Consider the following 18020-nt stretch of genomic DNA (forward strand, 5'->3'; position numbering starts at 1 on the left):
CTTGCCAATATGACTGAAAGATACTTCGTAAACAAGCTTGCCTTTGGGAGGCTACATACACTTGTTCACATGCAAGTACCTGTCGCGTATTCATTGTTAAAGAAGTTCAATTAATATAATGACACAAGAGCCTCCTCTGATTAGGAAAAAATAATAGTTGTGTGGTCATATATAGATAACATTTAGAATGTCAAGGTACCCTTTTCCATATTATGCAAGTACTCATGAAAGACAAGACTGCAAGAAACAGCATAAAACTAATGCAAAATCTATAACTGATTATGTCAATGAGATTTCCATTTCATGTGGCAAAGTATTTCACAGGGCAGATAGGATGTGACATCTGTGATTCAGAGATACGTCATTGTATCGGGCACAAGTATTGTACAACTGATATTTTTGGAATAAAGAAATAACAAGCATTGATTCCCGGTATGTCACCATGCCACTTGTATCTTAAAAGGACTATCACTTATATGTCAAGCTTGCACCATTATGTTTATGTGACCATACATGTGTACCCCATCTGTAATGAACCATTGCTTTAAGTTATGACCACTGTCATGTCATTCCCGTACATTAATTGTGGTTTTGCACAATACACCTAGAAAACTTTTGAGCGGCATTGCAGTACTTTTTCTTGTATGTGCACACTGGCTTTCTGTCACAACACCCACTTCGCATCCATGATAAATGCTGCAGTCAAGCAAAATAGAGTTTCAGACTAAGGTACCTAAACTGCTTTCATTCCAGAAAACCCCAAACAAGGTTTAGATTCTTGAGGACACAAGTTACTTGCGTCCTTTGATGTAAGGCTGTTTTCTGCATGCAATGAATGTTAAGATTTCTGCTGTGCAAATCAATGTTAACCTGATAAAAGGGATGGCAAGCCAAAACTTGCATTCATGATACTAGTTGCTACTGGGGCCAGATTAACCTATGGGCTAAGGGGGCTGCAGCTCCAGGCTAGGGGGCCCTGTGAGAAAAATGTTTCCTTGAATTAAACTTTATTTCTTGCGTTCAATACAGAGTAAAACATAATATGGACAAATACATTGGGATCCCTAGCTCGAGGCCAGTTGCAAACCATAAAAATGTAGAGGATGCAAAGCAATTAATTTAGCACAGACACATGTACTTAAACTCAGCAACAATATGCACTTTACATTAGAAGTAGAGAATACAATACAAAGAATCTTCAAAATGCAAATGGTATCATTGAACATTTACAAGGAAAATGCACCAGAAAAAAGAAAAAGGAAGCGTTGAATGTATTAATAAACATACAAAAGAAGATCACGAAAATGCTGTCTTAATTATCTCTGAAAATTAGCTGCATTTCTAACTTACATGGGCTGAACGTTCCTCTCGACTACTCCAACACTTCAATTCTCTGTTTACCACACACATTACAAGCCTTTGGAACCAGAAAATTTTGTTTTAGTGCACTGCGTGTACAGCGTCCTGATTTGGTAAGTTGGTAGCAGAGAGTGGGTAGTCAGTAACGATGCTACTATTAACCATTACAAGAGTTTAAAAATTTAGTAATGAAGTAAACGGTAAAATGTGTACGTGTTGAAAGAGCGGTGTCGTGTTAGCATTGTATTGTGAGGAAGTCATAAAGTGGACAGCCCTCTTTTGAAGTTTTATAAATGGCTCAATGTATGAATGGCCCAGAGATGTAACACAGTACCACAGGTGGCTGTGGAACAAGCTGAAATAAATTTCTCTAAGGGTTTCTGTATCAAAACAATTTCGGCTCTTGAGCAGAATATAACAAGCCTTGCCGAGATTTTTTCAAAGCTTGTCAATGTGAGGTTTACATAGAAACAACTCATCTAATTAGTACAACCCCTTGATGGTCCCCTCAGAAATTTAAGAGGACGTTCACCAGGGCCCTGTGGAAAATTTTAGTTATACTATAAAAGTTGTAAAGTGTCTTCCAAGGAGTATTCTACCACAAGAATTCTTTAAAACAGCATAGTAGCAGCCGAAATAGAAGCAAAGAATCTGTAGTACAAGAATGTGACCTGCTCTTCGTGCACAGAGGCATTCTTTCTTTGCCCAACCAGCAACGCAAAGGACCTTTCTTGCCTACTCCCATATAAGAAATGAGGGTTCACCTCCTCTCTTTTTTTTTTTGCAAAACACCTAATGCACCTTTCATTTTTTTTATTTAGATCACGACAACGACATAATACATCCATGTTACATTTACAAGTCGAACTGCAATGAGTTTGTTGACATGATGGCAGATAATTAATGTAAGGAGATGGATCGTTGCGAAGGTGCATGAAGCTAAACATTGTTCCCTCGTCAATTCCACGCCTTACGTCTCTCATGTTGCCTAGCTTTGTTGTCCTTTGGTGCAGGCTACATGGTGACGTTCACAAAAGATTTACAGATGTTAGGCCCTTCTCGCATGCCCGTCTTGTACGACGAATTACTGTGGCAGTTAGCACTGGTAACATCAGTAGCCACCCTAACCATGATTACGCAGCAACATGGCACCGCCAATGCAGCCCAGACCACCCGCTTCAATCTCAACTTGCCCTTTTACTAGCTGTACGCGCTGACTTCAATAAATAAATGATAAAATCCATCACTGCGTAGTCTCATCTCATGCTGAGGACAAAGCATTAGGTATTTCTTGTTGTTCTTATTGAGATCAGCTGTTTGTTTTGACCTAGGACTACACAGGCAGTAAAAGTGGTTCGGTTTCTATTTAGCAGGTGACACCACAGCAGTAGCAATGGTGATGCATTGACGATGCAGAACGCTATGAAGGCGTCATTGTTCACTGCATCATTAATTCCTACTCTGCTCTAGTATGGTACGTGATGACAGCGGTGAGCAAACGTCAAATACACGCTGAGCAGATGGCGCGGTGCATGTGAACATTTATCAGGGTGTTCACTTTTACTAAAGCTGGCTCAGGAGGCTGTATTGAACTGCTCAGATAGCGTGTCGATGAAGCGAAGCCCAACAGTAGCATTCATGGAAATGCAGCCTTTAGTTACAACGTAGGAACATTTGTTGGGTCACTGCTCCAACAGTGGCTGATGTATCAAAAGGATGGCAAGCAGACGCTGAGCAGCTGACGCAGCATGGATGAACACATCTTGAGGGGAATTCAGCCTTCCTATTGGCTAAGAGCCCTGCCGCTGCCCCAGTGCTGCAAGGAACTACTGAGATGGAGTATAACTGGCAAAGCACATCGTTCAGCATGAAAGGTTGGGCAGTGGCAGAGAAGCTGCGTTGCAGTGTCGTCACATCCGCAAAAAATAGCATGTGGCACATTTGGATTGTTTACATTACAGCACATGACACCTAGCACAAAATTAATAATTGCAATATGTGGAGCAGTGATATAACTTTTAAGCTGTTCCCTAGCCTCCCCTCTTCGTGAAGAGTAAAATGTGCAGTGACAACACTGGAAACAAACAACACGTGTACAAAGCAAGGAAAGCTGGTTTGACACAAAGCCCATACTGAGATGCAAAGAGCACAAACGACCAGCAGTGCTTCTGCACTGTTTAATTCAGAGCACATGCATAAAAAGCACCCTAAAGAGCTTGTAGTGTGTGCCCAACTCAGCAACTGCTTAGCTACAAGAAATTTCGGCCAAGGAGAAGGAGGTTTCATTATTTTTCAATGTATGTGTACAAGTACGGTTTGTTTCCGCCTCCTTGAATTTTGGTTTTGGCATCCTTGAATTTTGGGTCTAATGTTCTGTACAAACCGTTCTGTATGCACGGTTCACTTCAGAGCATATGCATATCGCATAAAACGAATACTTATACGCCTAGCACCACTGCGACACATTGCACGTATACATAACAGTACCCTTCACCTCGTACAGTAAGAACCCCAGCACTCAAACGCTCTGTACGTGTTCGCGGTCACCAAGGCGCATCGCAGCCCCCCAAAACAGCTCACATGAAGCAAGGCACAAACAGCACATTACGAATGGCTGCGATGACGCGACAATAAAGCTAATCGCTACAGGTTATATGGTCACTTAAACACAAACCAGCACTGCACAATGCACATGCACGTATGAGCTTCGCAGCGATGAAGCGCGCACACACAACACCTAGGCACACCATACGCTGAGATGGGCGACCGCACTATTTTCGTTCTGGAGCGTACTGAATGCATGTGTCATGCTTAGAATGCGCGTGCATGTGATTACTGCACAAGCGAAATACGGCCCAACCCACACGAAATCGCCGGTTTCATTGCTTCCGAACTTCGCGTAAACACAACACATTTCCGTCTGTTGCCGTTGACGATCGCACGCACTGAAGAGGTCAGGCAGGGTACACTGAATGCATGTGTCATGCTTAGAATGCGCGTGCATGTGATGGCCTTCGCGTTTGTACTGCTGGTACTGCACAAGCGAAATACGGCCCAACCCACACGAAATCGCCGGTTTCATTGCTTCCGAACTTCGCGTAAACACAACACATTTCCGTCTGTTGCCGTTGACGATCGCACGCACTGAAGAGGTCGGGCAGGGTACAGCGGATTGCTGCGTTCGACGACTATCTCTGCGAGTGCTCGATAACTCCTGCAACGATCCCCAAAAAACCACGAAAAACAAACTGTCACAGCAGCCTCGGCGCCTAGGCCTCGCGCTTCGCTTCGCTTCGAACCAGCGCCATGTTTGTGCGGTCGCCGCATACATGCTGCATGGTGGAAAAAAGTTCACGACCGCCTCTTGTGACGTCAGAGCGGCCATTTTAAGCGGACCGCGCGAGGGCGGTGCGGCTTGCGGCGATGTGCGGCTCGAGCGTGTACAGGCCCTTAGGGCGCGGGGCCGTGCCGCCACCGCCGTCGCAGATTCCCTGTAGGACAGCATCACGGGGTTGCTGTCGCGTCGTTTTTTTTTTAATCGGTTACGGGATTTTTATTTACGTAGGTCATGCATTTGTGAGATGTAGTAAAGATGCACTCTAAAACGAAGAAGAAAACTGAACGCTGGTGCTTCGTTCCTGAGTGCAATTCTGGGTACCGGTCGTCCGCCGAAAAAGTATTTGTTCCCAGCACCGGCGTTATACCGGCGTGCAAAGACGTGTTTCAAAAGTGGGCTCGCGCAATACCGAGATCTGACAGGCAACTCCAAGAGAAGAAAGTAAACTTCTCTTGGAAAGTTCTGCAAAGTTCAAATAAACTTGTTTCTGCATGCATGTGTTTTACAGCAAAGCTATCGCGGACACGATCCCCCAGGATCGTGTCCGCGTGTAAAAAACAAAAAAAAAAAAAAAAAAAAGAAAGAAAGAAAGAAAGAAAGAAAAGAAAACTAGCATCATCAGCATTTCGGCTCCATGTGCGTGGCGGTTTCCCCGCAGTTGTGCCTTAATACAGGTGTCAAATTACTCAAGTATTATTGAGTAATGGACACAAGTAATACTTGTATTCTATTACTTCGTTACATTACATCCATTACTCAAGTATTACTTGAGTAATGGATTACCAACTTGCCCGGAATGCTGCTCTCACAGGTGTCAAAACGCATGAGTAACATGACTGATAGGTCATGAGATCAACAACATCACATGCTCGTCAGTTACGTCATGATTAACAATAATAAAATCACGTGTGGCGCATACCCGCACTGGATATGCGCGGGTATGAGCCAGGGACAATAAAGAAAGAGAGCACGAAAGAAAAATGTCACAGTTTCGCCCTAAGGGCGAAGCAATGAATGCGATAGCAACACAGCAATGTCATACGAAGTAAGGTGAGCGGCTTTGGTAGCAACAACACGCAGAACTGTTGTCGACGCCATCGGCGTTTTGCCCGCGTTAGCTCAAAATGCGTGCGGCGTTGGTGACTGTTGCTGGAGCCTCTGATATAAATAGGCACTTGGTGCCGCAGCTAAACGTCGCCTCCCTTCCCTCCCCCTCCCCCACGGCCTCTCGCGCGTCCGAAGAAGGCGCGTTTGCTCTACATATATGGTGATTGTAAAGGAGAAAAGAGACGCCTACTTCTGCAGCCCTTAAGCGAGCACGGCGCAGAACGCGCGTTTGTTCTCCGCCGTGCGTTCACTCCCCGTGAAAGACGCGCCCCTCGCGCCCTTTCACTCGCACATACAGCGTTCGGCGCGCGGCGACGATTTCATCTCCAAATGACGTCATACGGAACCTCACGGCGACGGCGACGGCGACGGCGACGGCGACGGCGACGCCGACGGCAGAAATCTGCTTTTGAGTGTCCATATAATTGCTATCGCAATAAAAGGAGGCAGCTAAGAAAGAAATCACGTGTGGCTCATACCCGCGCTGCTGGATATGTGGGCATGAGCCGCCGAGGAGGAGGAGCGGGAGAGATCTCGTCGGCGTCGCGGGCGGACTTGACGCAGCAAACGCACTATTTGGGCATCGCGCCGGGCGAAAACAAGACACCGGTGTCCTTGCTCTTTGACGAACATGCCGAAGACGCTCAATATTGTGACTGGCTGATGAAGAAGACGTGTACGATTACTCCAAAGAAGACGATGCGCTTAATTTCGCGAGCTAGGCGACACCAACACCTACCATCTTGTCAGCCGCCACAGTTATTGTAAATATCCTGTAAATATATTGCTTACGTCTTTTCCCCCGTAACAATTAAGATAATCAATAAAAATAATATATAAATTCACTATAGCAATATTCACTACAGCAAACCCACCATAGTCACAGCTTCGCTGGCTTCCATCTTCACAATAGTGGAAGGGCTCTGGATTTCTTTTATTTCAATTTTCATGTGTGCAGAGAAAATGTACACACAATTTTGAGACCAGTGGCATGTAACGGGTCTAAATACATGTTTCTGCAAAGGAGCAGGCAAGCATTTAACAATGGGACTAAACATTAAAAACATGGTTTGAATTAGTTGCAGCGATTCATAATTGTAATGGGGAAAACGGCATGACACTGAAGTACATTGGAATTAAAATTAATGCTAAGTTGCTATCTGGAAAAGTTCTGAATAGAGAGTCTGGAATAAAGCTTTTTCCTGACATAAAAGTTTGGTTAATTTCTCTATAGCTGTAACTATAATGCATAAGCTAATATATTCTTTCATTTGCACTATTGGTGTTTTTTTTTTTTTCTTTTTTTCAGCGGAACATGTTTCCGCAAAGAAAAAAAAAAGGTGGTGCATTCAACCCTTGGCTAAATGTTTACATTGCGGAATGCAAAGAAAGATCCGTGTCCGGACATTTCTGCACCTGAAAGGAGCAGCCTAACACGATCCGAATGAATGTGTAGCTCTCTGATACACTTTCGCTTCTAAATCAGGTGCTCTTGTGCCGTGTCGAACCGCGTCATCAAATTCAGTTTCTCGTTGGTGCGCGCCACGTCTCACTCCGTCCCCTCTCGATGCGCATGCTTTCACGGCCATCCGAGAAGAACAAGCTGCACGATTAGAGTGTGCCATATGTTAGTGCAGAAGCTCAGAAAAAAATACACTTAATACTCAGAACTGGTGCGCACAAAGTAGCACGAGCGAGATTCGTCGGGCGCGAGCAGCGCTACGCAGTACGCCGTCTGCTCCACTCTACTCCCGTCCATGGCTTCAAGAACAATACTCCCGTCCTGGCTTCAAACAACAAAGAGCTTCCCCTAGAATTATCGTAGATATTTTCTTTGGCAATTTCGTGCTTGAAAGTTCTGTATGTTCCCAGTGCTGATTTCGTCTGCATCTGTTTTCCATAGACCCCGCGTACAGTGCCCCCGCGCCCCCGCGTACAGCGCCCCTTGCGGCACCGGCGCGCTTTGGGGACCGGTTTCCGCGGCCACTTTTCACACCTCCCAATTCTAGCCACCCTAGCTAGGGAGCCTACATGCACAGCGCTTGCAAGTAGGCTCCCTAAAAGCGATGCATGTTTAGCGCTTCCTCTGGCGAACACGTGTGGAATCAATCACCCCCACCTTGCTACTCACGCGACCGCGGAGACCTGCCACACCTGAGCGACTGTAAGCGATAGCTTTGTCATCTCTCTGCGCACTGGCTTGGGGGACGCCGTCACGGCTTTCAACATTATTTCCCTGACGGCCCCGGTGTGCATTGCTGAATGACTTCGGCGCCACTGCAGCTGCATCCATTTCGAAGAACACTGCTCAGAAAAGCATGACGAACGGCAGCAAAGGACCCAACATTCTCAAACTGACTACCTAAAACATCTGATCTAGTCCTGTCCTACCACGGTTCTGCCCATTTATGTATGTTATCGAGTGATATTTTCATTTCCCTTTATCATGCGATATTTTGATTTCGCTGCGAGTGGTATTTACTTGATTGTCATAAATAGTGCTGTTCGTCTTCGGGTGAAACCCGATTTTACCCGATGTTTGCACCCCGAACATGTTTACTCTTGTTCTTTTACTCTCTTTATTTTTACGCTGCACGGAGTTTGCAGTGCACACGCTCTAGCTATCCTGCCTCGGGACAACGAAGTTAGATCCTGTTGGCTCACAAGCTGCGTGTAGCACTAAGGACGCTACCGACTTCTCTTCATTTCCGTGACCGACCGACGACGTACGTTCGCTTCACGTCGAGTTTAACCAGTACTTGCTGGAAGCAAGCCCCACTAACACAGCTGTCGAACTCATTGAGTATTGGCATGACTACCGCTCGCTATGCCAGGCTGGCAAATGCTGAACTGGCATTGTTGTGCCCAGCTAATGGAAGCTGTGATGTCAAGAGAACTTTCTCTCAGGTGAGATACGTTCAAAGATCGGACAAGTAACGGACGGACACCGACATGTTGAGAATGCAAATGATAATTTATGTTAACAAGGATGTGTAAAAAATCGATGACCAGCTTTTCGTGAATAAAATCTTTCATTTCCTAGAAGTTACCAATGCTATTTACTGTCATTATTGCTTATTAATTTCCAAACAAACGCTGAACTTCGCAGTATTTCCCAGAAAACCCTGATGTCCCCCAGATTACCAACTTGAAACAGATCCCTAGTTAACAGATCCCTAGTTGAAACAGATACCCTGCGATAAAAAACAAAAGAAAAAAGAAAAAACAACAACAACGAATGTAATGTATTACTTAGTACATTTGTAAATTTAACACGAAAAACCCCGAATTTCAGAATGATTCTACAAAAAAACACGATTTCTGCCCGATTATCAGCTTGAAAAATAGCACCCGATTTTTACCCCCCCCCCCCCCCCCCCCCCCCCCCCGAAAAAAAATTTATTAAAACCTGAAAACGAACAACCCTACCTATAAAGCTCGCGTCGTACAAACCGCTTGAAAACAAATGCCAGGGCGCATACCGTGCATTGGAGCAAAGATTGCCCCACCCAAGTCACCATCTTTCATTCTCGAAGTTTGGCCCAGCTTCAATTACATCATCATCCGGGATCGACCCATTTTACAACTGCACTGTGTCCGACATGGGCCTATTTTACTCAGCAATAATCACGACCACCTGGGGTTCTTTAACGGGCACCCAAAGCACGACGCACGAGCGTTCTTAATTTGCCTTCCGCTCCCACCACAATGAGGCCACCGCGGCCGGGAAGCGAAACCGCGACTTCGTACTCAACAGCGCAACGCCACTGTTACTGAGTCATCGCTGTGGGTAAAACAAAATCAAAATAAAAGCGTGAAATCAGACAGTTAACGGAAACCAGCGGACGCTATCCAGCGTATACATCCACACTGATTACAGTTAAAGGACAGAAGTAACTGCATAAGCGGCACCATTTGAAATCGATTCCTTGGTGAAACATGCTCATCGATAATGGCGTAACGGCAAGAGGGCCGTGGAGTGCATTATGCCCAGAACCTATGAAACAAACACAACAGGTTGCAGCTGCACAGTAACGAGGACGTACGTCTTATAACGCTGCAAGTTATGAAGATAGAACAGAAGATCACCAGCATCGCCCCCCCCCCCCCCCCCCCAAAAAAAAAAAAAAGTTTTAAAAATAAAATAATAAAGGAAAACCTATACAGTATTCGTTTCCCCTGGCTCTGGTTTGTCTTGGTAATTTTTGGTTACCTCTCTGCACATAGTTAGCTTTATACTGCTGATTCTGAACTCCCTTATTTCCTTTCTTTCTTTTCTCTCATCCTTCGTACCACATTTCCCCTTATCCAGTACAGGATAACCTACCGGAAGCAACCTCTGTTTAACCTCCCTGTGTCTGCGTTTATGTTTCTCTCTTGTACCGCAGTGTGCAGTCTATCATAATGTACCTCTACTTGCTGCCTGCGGTCCTACGCTGCCCGGGGGGAGGGGGGGGGGGGGTATTCTGTAAGAGTCTACCTAGTGGACTGTTGAATTCGGCCGCTGTTGATTGGCTGCAGCTGCACGAGTGAGGAGGAGACAGGTGCCCCCAGCCAGTACCCTTTTCTCTCGTACAGCTGCAACCAATTAGCGACGGCCGAAATGCACAGTCCACTAGGTGGACTCCTACAGAATACCCCCACAGGACATCTTCTCAATATCCGCGGACTATATTAGAAACATTTTGTCGAGTCTCAAGATCAATCGCGACACAAGTGTGGATAATTGCTCATTCCCATAGCGTGTTTCTGTCGTTATCGCAGATGTGCCAGCCTGAACGTTGATATCATTATGATACGCGTGGGCTCTGAGATTCAAAGCAGCGTCGGCTATGTTATGAGGGTTCATATATAGCGATGGTAGTGCAGTTCGACTCTGTCTTAACAATTCGAGCGTTTGCTTGACGCAAGCGCTTATAGGATGAACCACGACAGCGCAAACCCATATCACTTCAATCTTGGTTCTAGCGCAGCGTGTGTCTCTAGGTGGCACAAATGCCTGTGGTCGTGACAGGTATGACTCCCACACCATTTCAAGCCCGTGCGTTGGAGTGCCGATTGCCGCCCCGAACGTCCACTATGCTTTTCCCCTTCATTCACTTCCTTCGCGACTCCTCAATAAACGCTGGCACTTGTTCTCCCATACCTCGCAAAAAGGCTGTCAAAAGGACGCTAAGCGCGGGAGGCTGCGACTCTCTGGTTCGGTGGCCTCCAGCGCGTGGTGCAGCTCGTTCTTCGTCGAGGTGAGCGCTCGAAGCGGCAATACTTTAGCAATACCCTCCACGGTTCTTCCTTTCGCACGGGGGTACTCCCCGGACACGCTCTCCCCGCGTCCTATTCCTTATAAAGCAGCCTGTCGCGTGCGGTACAGAAGAAGCGTCCGCATATGCAATCGCACTGCCGACGCAGCTCTTCGTTTCGACAGCGAAACTTCTCCGTTCGCGCGCTTGCCTGCTTGCGCGAAGGTCGGCGTATGAGCGGCGAACGGTGGAAAGGGAACAGCCGCCAGCGAGACCGCGCGAGCGACGCGCGGGAATTGTATCCGCGTATCTCCGCGATTGCTCACTGACGCCCGCCCGTCGAGCACCTTACCGTTTGACTCCGGTAGTTCGGGAAGACAAAGGAGAAGCGGCTAAGAGCCGCGCGCGCGGGTGTTTGCTTGCCTTCTCCGCAGACAAGCGCGGCATCAGCAGTGCGACTTTGGAACCCGGCGGGAGCGGGCGGGATCCGAGGACCGGAGCGAGGGCCCTGTCAAGAGGTGCATTGCTGTGACGGCAGTCGTGGTCCCGCGTTTTGGCAGCACAGTATACACCACCGTCATGGCCGTGCGGTACTTCGGCGCGGCCGACTACTGCGTGCTGGTGGCCGTGCTGGGCCTGTCCTCGTTCATCGGCATCTACTTCGCCTGGAAGGGCCGCCGCAGCACCAACAACAAGGAGTTTCTCGTGGGGAATAGACAGCTACAGGTGAGGATTGGGCGATACGCGCTCGTAGAGCGAAATTATAGGGACTGTTTCTTGGAGCTCCGTTTTGGTGGATGCCACGTTTATCAACATTTGTAAGCCGTTGTTGTTTCGCAGTCTCAATTCATTGGGTATACCGGGCCAGTAAACTCTCCGTAACGTAACCGACTTCCAAGTAGTCGCCACTTCAGGCCAACCCTAGCACACTCTCACGATTGACTAAACAAATTCACGGAGTTATTGAAATGAAATTGAAGTTAAACCATGTATCTTGCGAACCGTTATTCATCGTGATCAGACTGTCAGCATGGATCTGAGCATGAGAAAACATGTGAATGAGAAAAGCTTCCAGTGAAATTCAATATATTCTTACGCAAACGTCTTCAGAATGCTATAGTTACTGCGTGCTCTTTTTAGAGTGATTACCACAATGTTGAAATTTCACTCATTTCATTTAGTCCATATTTAGTGGTCGACGTATAGCGAAAATATGAAAACCTATATGTGAACAGCAGACAAATAATGAAATTGCAGGCTTATGAGTTGAGACTTCAGTAGCTGTCGATAAAGAGAAGCAAAAGCGCTTATATACATGGGCGGTGTGCAACATACTATAATTTTGAATATACTTAATAGACGAAATAGCCCACGATCCGAGGACTCACTATTTATTTATATCTGCAATACTTAAAACAATTAGGTCAATAGGTGAAGAAGTCTTAGTATGTAAATGGGACGGTCTAGAACATTGGTACAATTCTTTGATAATGGTTCCAAGATAACGCGCATTCTATAAATTTTTATAGAACTACGGACTACTTTTTTTTCGTCAAGAACTAACTTCTGATATTCATTTTTCAGATATTCAGATATAATTTTTCTGTGTTCGGATATATGTAAAATTGTCAAATTTTAAAATGTCATCCAAATTCTTCCAAATGGTAATTGAAAACAATTAATCACAATAATTCTCAAAACACACCCCAACCGCGTTAAAGTCGTCCGTCCCTCTTAGCACCCCTGTATTTATGCCAAATTGAAGGCCCTCGAAGTTCACTTCGCGAATGTCCAAGCCACATCATTTCGGCCAACTGCCGTTATACGCCGCTCTCTCTCTGCCTACAAACACTCGCCAAGACCTGGCGCGCACCTTCAAATGTGCGCGAAACTGTGCTCTCTCTCTCTCTCTCTCTTCATCTATATAACCCCTTTCCCGAATGCCACGTAGCAAACGTGACGTGCGTCTACTTAACATCCCTGCCTTTCGATCCTCTCATCTAGCTTTTTCTCTCTCTCACTCTCTGTCCCTTGTTGCCTGTGCCCACAGTAATCGTATATGAGCCAGTATTTTCGTTCGATCGTCTATTTCGACGTCATATTTAAAGCGAATTGATTGGCTAAGACAGCGGAAGCGGACGTGACAAAAGGAACTGAAGGCATACCATCAACGTCGTTTGCGCGTCGCTCAGTTCTCGAATGTGTTGAATCGATGGATACATTGCGATACACGGCTAGGCGTTGCGTCACAGAGAAGTGAACGTACCCCTGGAGTTATCATTCGGGAATGCGACCCTTGTGATTACGTGCACGCTCAGTTCTCGTTAAAGTGCAACACCTTTCGCTGGAGCATCTGGTTGTCATGCATATTTAACTCCATTCCCGAGAGCTATTCTGGAAGAGCTAATCTGGAATCTGGATAAATCTGGAAGGAAGTACGTTCACTTTGTCACCAAGGATAGTGAAAGTAATTTATCCGGGATCATAAGAACTCTGGAATATAGAGTCGCGTGCGGGACACGCTGCTACTTCTGCAAAAGGTATCGCCTGCAGCGACACCCTTGTTTCTTAAAGGGCACTTGCTGGTAGTACACTTGGCTGGCACTTCAGGTGAACCGCAGAACACTTTCAAACTGGAGCGTGAATTTTCATTACAGAGTTTTAGATTAGGGGGACGCCAGCGCTGGGGCCCCCTAGCGCTTCAGGCCACGTTATTGCGCATGCACAGCGGGTCTGCGCATGCGCAGTACCTGCTTGTCGACGCAGGGCCTGTTCCTACACATGCGCATAGGTTATTCGTTTTACAGATTGTTATAGCACAATCCTACTCCATACAAGGCAGATACCCTGAAACATTTTCGTACGAGAAAAGTGTACGTTGACATCTTTATAAACAGGAAGACACAAAACGAGAAAAAAAAAAGGAGGCTCGTACAAAACACGCTTCTCGTGCACAATGCACGAGCTGCGTGTCGGTCGCACCTTGTTAATGTAAGTTCAGTGCAACGTCCTCCGCTGTCTGCACAATGCGCGTGCTGTCTGCGGGGCCACGGGGCCTGCTGTTTTCACCTCCTCACTTGCTACGATTGCGTACGCGGCAACCTTGCGCGTCGAGTGTCGACACACAACCGCAATTATAGTGCAGCGTACTCGCGATGTCCGCATAATTTCGTGGGCAGGTTACGTAAGCACTTTCCAGTGAGGCCGGCGGTAGGGTGATTACCCTACATGCAGGATTATTTTTTTCGACATCTTCATTCGGGACACTCTTAGGGCCGCAGAGCATGGTTTTCGTGCAGATTAAAAAAAATTATATTTATTTAGCGTTCCGAGAAACGAAATCTACTACGCGTGCACTGTACAAAATAGATTTGAGCACGAACTTGCTATTACGAAAAGAAGTAGGTTGGAGTGAAAACAGAGGACCCGTTTTCGAAACAGTTCAAATATCTCTGTGATTAATAGCAATGGTGTGCTCTTATGTATAGCCCTCGCCCGTGTTGACCCTATCTTTTTTTTTTTTCTTGTTGAGTACTGACTACGACCCTATTTTTCTTTTTCTTATTGCGTACTCACTATGCTTTTGCTGCCACTCAACTTTTCGACAGCTTCCATACTCATGACAGACTCAACGAAATTTTGCATGCTGCGAGCGAGTGTGGAATACACCGAGGTGCTTAAAAAGTTTAGTCAATATTTAAACACAACATACCTTGAGCTATAGATCTGCATTCATTTTCTGTGCGTTGCCATTTTATTTTCGCAAATGCCTACTCGAGTGTAATGAAAGAGAAAGGGAAACGAGGGCCCCGATTTTGGTTAGACACAACCATATGAAGTCAACAGATAATAAGAAAAAGGAAAGCACAGGGAAAGTTATTTGTAGTTTTAAATATGTGTAGAAATGATAAACTAAAGGAGGCAAAAGTAGACGAAATAACAACTTGCCGCCGGTGCGAGCCGGACCCACAACCTCCGCATTAGGCCTGCATAATTGCTGTTAGGACTCATGTAACCTCAAGTTGCCATTTTAATTCCGCAGCAATTTCATGTTGCGGAGAGGCCGGTGGCATATAGGCTGCCATTGCCAAGATTTCTAATATCATAATGATAATAAACTTTATTAAAGTGACGATGACTCATCGGCTTAACCAAGGCCGAAGCAATGGTGTTGGGGAAACAGGAGCCGTCAAAAGGGCCAGCTACCTAGAACGCTCATTCCCACGATGTCATCATGCGGAAACAAAGCACGAACGTCAGCGTCACGTTGCCCCATACGTGTGAAAGATGTTACAGTAGCCGAAGCACTGGGCCAGCCACAGTGTCTGTACTTCAATAGAGCCACTCACACCCTAAGCTCGTCTACGGTGTTGCAATACTGGAAGACAAAGGCGAAGGAGCAGGGAATAACGTTATACAGTATTAAATACAATCTACGATCAACGCATTCAGGAAACTAGATAATCGTCCTCTGAGTGAACAGATTATACTAGAATACCGTCCCCCACCGATCATCGGCTCAGAAGGCAGTGAAGACACTTTTGTGCTTTCTGAGAGCGTCTGGTTTCTATGAGCGCCTTTGACTTTGCAGTACGGTCCGTACACGTCTCCATACCCTCCACCCCCTCTCTTCTTTCTCTTCCCGTTCTCCCTTCCCCCAGCGTAGGGTAGCCAACCGGACTCTTGACTGGTTAACATCCCTGCGTTCCTTTTATCCCCCCCCTCTCTCTCTCTCTCTGGAAGATGTGGTTAAACGAGCGTCCGTCCTCATAGCATGTCCGTGGGGCAACTGCTGATAACAGCGCTATAGCGCGATCTCTTCGTCACGATACGAAGTGGCACAGCGATTGGTGGAACCTCCCGCCGCCGAGTGTCGCGACACTTGTGAAAGAGGCATCGTCGGCGGTGAGGGGTGTAACAAAGGGCCATATATCATCCGTTTTGACACCTGTGCTAAGGCACAACTGGCGGGAAACCACCACGCACATGGAACCAAAGCTATGATGACAATTTTTTTTTTCGATGCGCGAGCACGATCGTGGGGAACCTAGCTTCGCTGTAAAAAAGAAAAACCATACAAAGAGTACCAAGAAGCGCCGGAGAAACTCGGTGAGTGTCTCAGCCTGGTGTGATGAGCAAGCCAGCGAAGTTGTCCCTCTGCCTTGAGCTGTAGTTCACATGAGCACGTCTTGAACCACACGAACATACGCACATGGGCAAGACAATGTACTATTTCAGCGGCCTTCAAGCTTCTGCGACATCTTCAGCAGTGACAGTGAAAGTGAAGTTGATAGAATACGTCCGGCCTGAAGCAAGGCTATTGTCGGGGAAATGCTCATGTTCTGTGGACGGTGACGGAAAATGCGCACTTCGACCAGCAAGAAAGTCACCGCACCGCCATAACAAATGGAGTCCAGCGTTACGCCTTGTTACCTTCGCAGCATAATTCCGTCGTTATGACTAACAATGTGCGTCGCTACTAACCTGAGGATGACAGCGCAGAGACGCGAATGACATCAACCAGACAGAATACGAGGGGCAATTAGGTACTAATGGCGAAGGTGGTAATAAAAGTAGAATAATTCTATCGTTAAGGGGTGTGATGTATATCACGATGTCTTCACATTGCCATAATCGAGTGGGCCGCGAGATTAATGACACCAACAATGAAGTGAAGACACCAGCCGATTTCGCATGAACTGGCTCGCATAACGCAAGCCAGTTTATTACCGACCTTGGATGTAGCACGCATTTCCGTTCTGTGACCTCTACTGTGCGGATTGAACGGCCGTACTTGAACATTTTGAGGGTTTTCACACCTGTAAAGCGGTGCTTGTCCGTTACGAATGAAGCTCTCCAAAGTCCAAAATATGGGCGAGGGAAGGCACGTGCTTTGTGGAAATACGAGAACGAGTTCATTCATATACTGCCAGAATGAAGAGGTCTTGTTGTACAATGGTATGCTTAACGGTATGCTCTGCGCACAAGTATCAGACGGTTAAACAGCAGACCGTGCTCGGAAGCAAAGGTCCTCGGGCCTTGGCCGCAGGCCTCTATAGTACACACATGGTCACGAAAGCGCTATAATGCGCTTCTTGAAGACAACCATGACTCGACGAGCACTTGTGACTATATACACGAGTGAGAATTCATCTGCGGGTTCACGCACAATGACTCTGCTTCTTTTTCTTTCCTTCTTATCTTTCTTTTCCCTTTCCACACATGCAGGATAGCCAACCAGGCCAGACCTTGGTCAACCTCCCTGCCTTTCATTCTCTCTTTCTTTCTTAATTGTTCTGCGCGAAGTCTGCGCTGGAGAGAAGAGGATCCGTATTCACAAAAAAAAAAAAAAAGCTATTACACTAGAATTGCTCGCACGATCAACTTTCAGCAAATACTGATGTTGGGCATATTACTTGCAAAGGTGGCTGACCAATAGTTGCCAATAGTGGCTGACCACTTACGAACGAGAAATGTTGTAAGTTCACCCCAAGTGGCTCGGTAGCTGTGGCGTTCACCTAATGAGCGCGATTTCGCGGACTAGATTCCCGGTGGCGGCGGCCGCATTACATGCGACGGCGGAATACGAAAACGCTTGTTTAGTGAGCTTTGGGTACTCGTTAAAGAACCCCGCGTGGAAAAATAAAGATACCTGGAGTCCTCCTAATGCCGCGTCCCTCAAAGTCATTGTGCTGGTTTCAGAGACACCCTGTGTCTCAAGAAAATAGGGATCAGCGGGCTCTATTGGCACCCGAGCAGCCTTTACTCATTCGCGATAGAGTGTACGTTAGAGCATGAGTAGACGTAGCGACAAGTAAACCAGCTTACAAATAATTTGTTTTCAGTATAATAGCCAATCGTATCTCGCTCTCTAGACAACGCCCGGGGAACAAGGCACTGCGATTTATTTGTATGTATTAAGGAAAGCCTCTTATCACCGTTAGCTTACGTAACACCGCACAAAATCAGCGCCGCGT

At 46.4% G+C, this 18020-nt stretch overlaps 2 protein-coding genes across 5 annotated transcripts in view; one reads left to right on the plus strand and one right to left on the minus strand.

Annotated features, from left to right (window-relative positions):
* Window positions 1–18020, minus strand: part of LOC119456229 (isatin hydrolase) — a 343203-nt gene that overhangs the window by 105136 nt on the left and 220047 nt on the right. The window lies entirely within an intron of this gene.
* LOC119456231 (sodium-coupled monocarboxylate transporter 1) overlaps window positions 1–18020 on the plus strand; it is a 59910-nt gene that overhangs the window by 14623 nt on the left and 27267 nt on the right. The window contains exon 1 of one of the 2 annotated variants that reach the window (XM_037717879.2): window positions 11497–11769. The exons of the other annotated variant lie outside the window; for it this stretch is intronic. Within the exon in view, the coding sequence (XP_037573807.1) occupies window positions 11623–11769 (147 nt within the window). The 5' untranslated portion in view covers window positions 11497–11622. Of the gene's footprint in view, window positions 1–11496; window positions 11770–18020 lie in introns of those variants that run through there. 2 annotated transcript variants of the gene reach the window in all.

The sequence above is a fragment of the Dermacentor silvarum genome, chromosome 6 (assembly GCF_013339745.2).
Source record: "Dermacentor silvarum isolate Dsil-2018 chromosome 6, BIME_Dsil_1.4, whole genome shotgun sequence".
Taxonomy (NCBI): Eukaryota; Metazoa; Arthropoda; class Arachnida; order Ixodida; family Ixodidae; genus Dermacentor; species Dermacentor silvarum.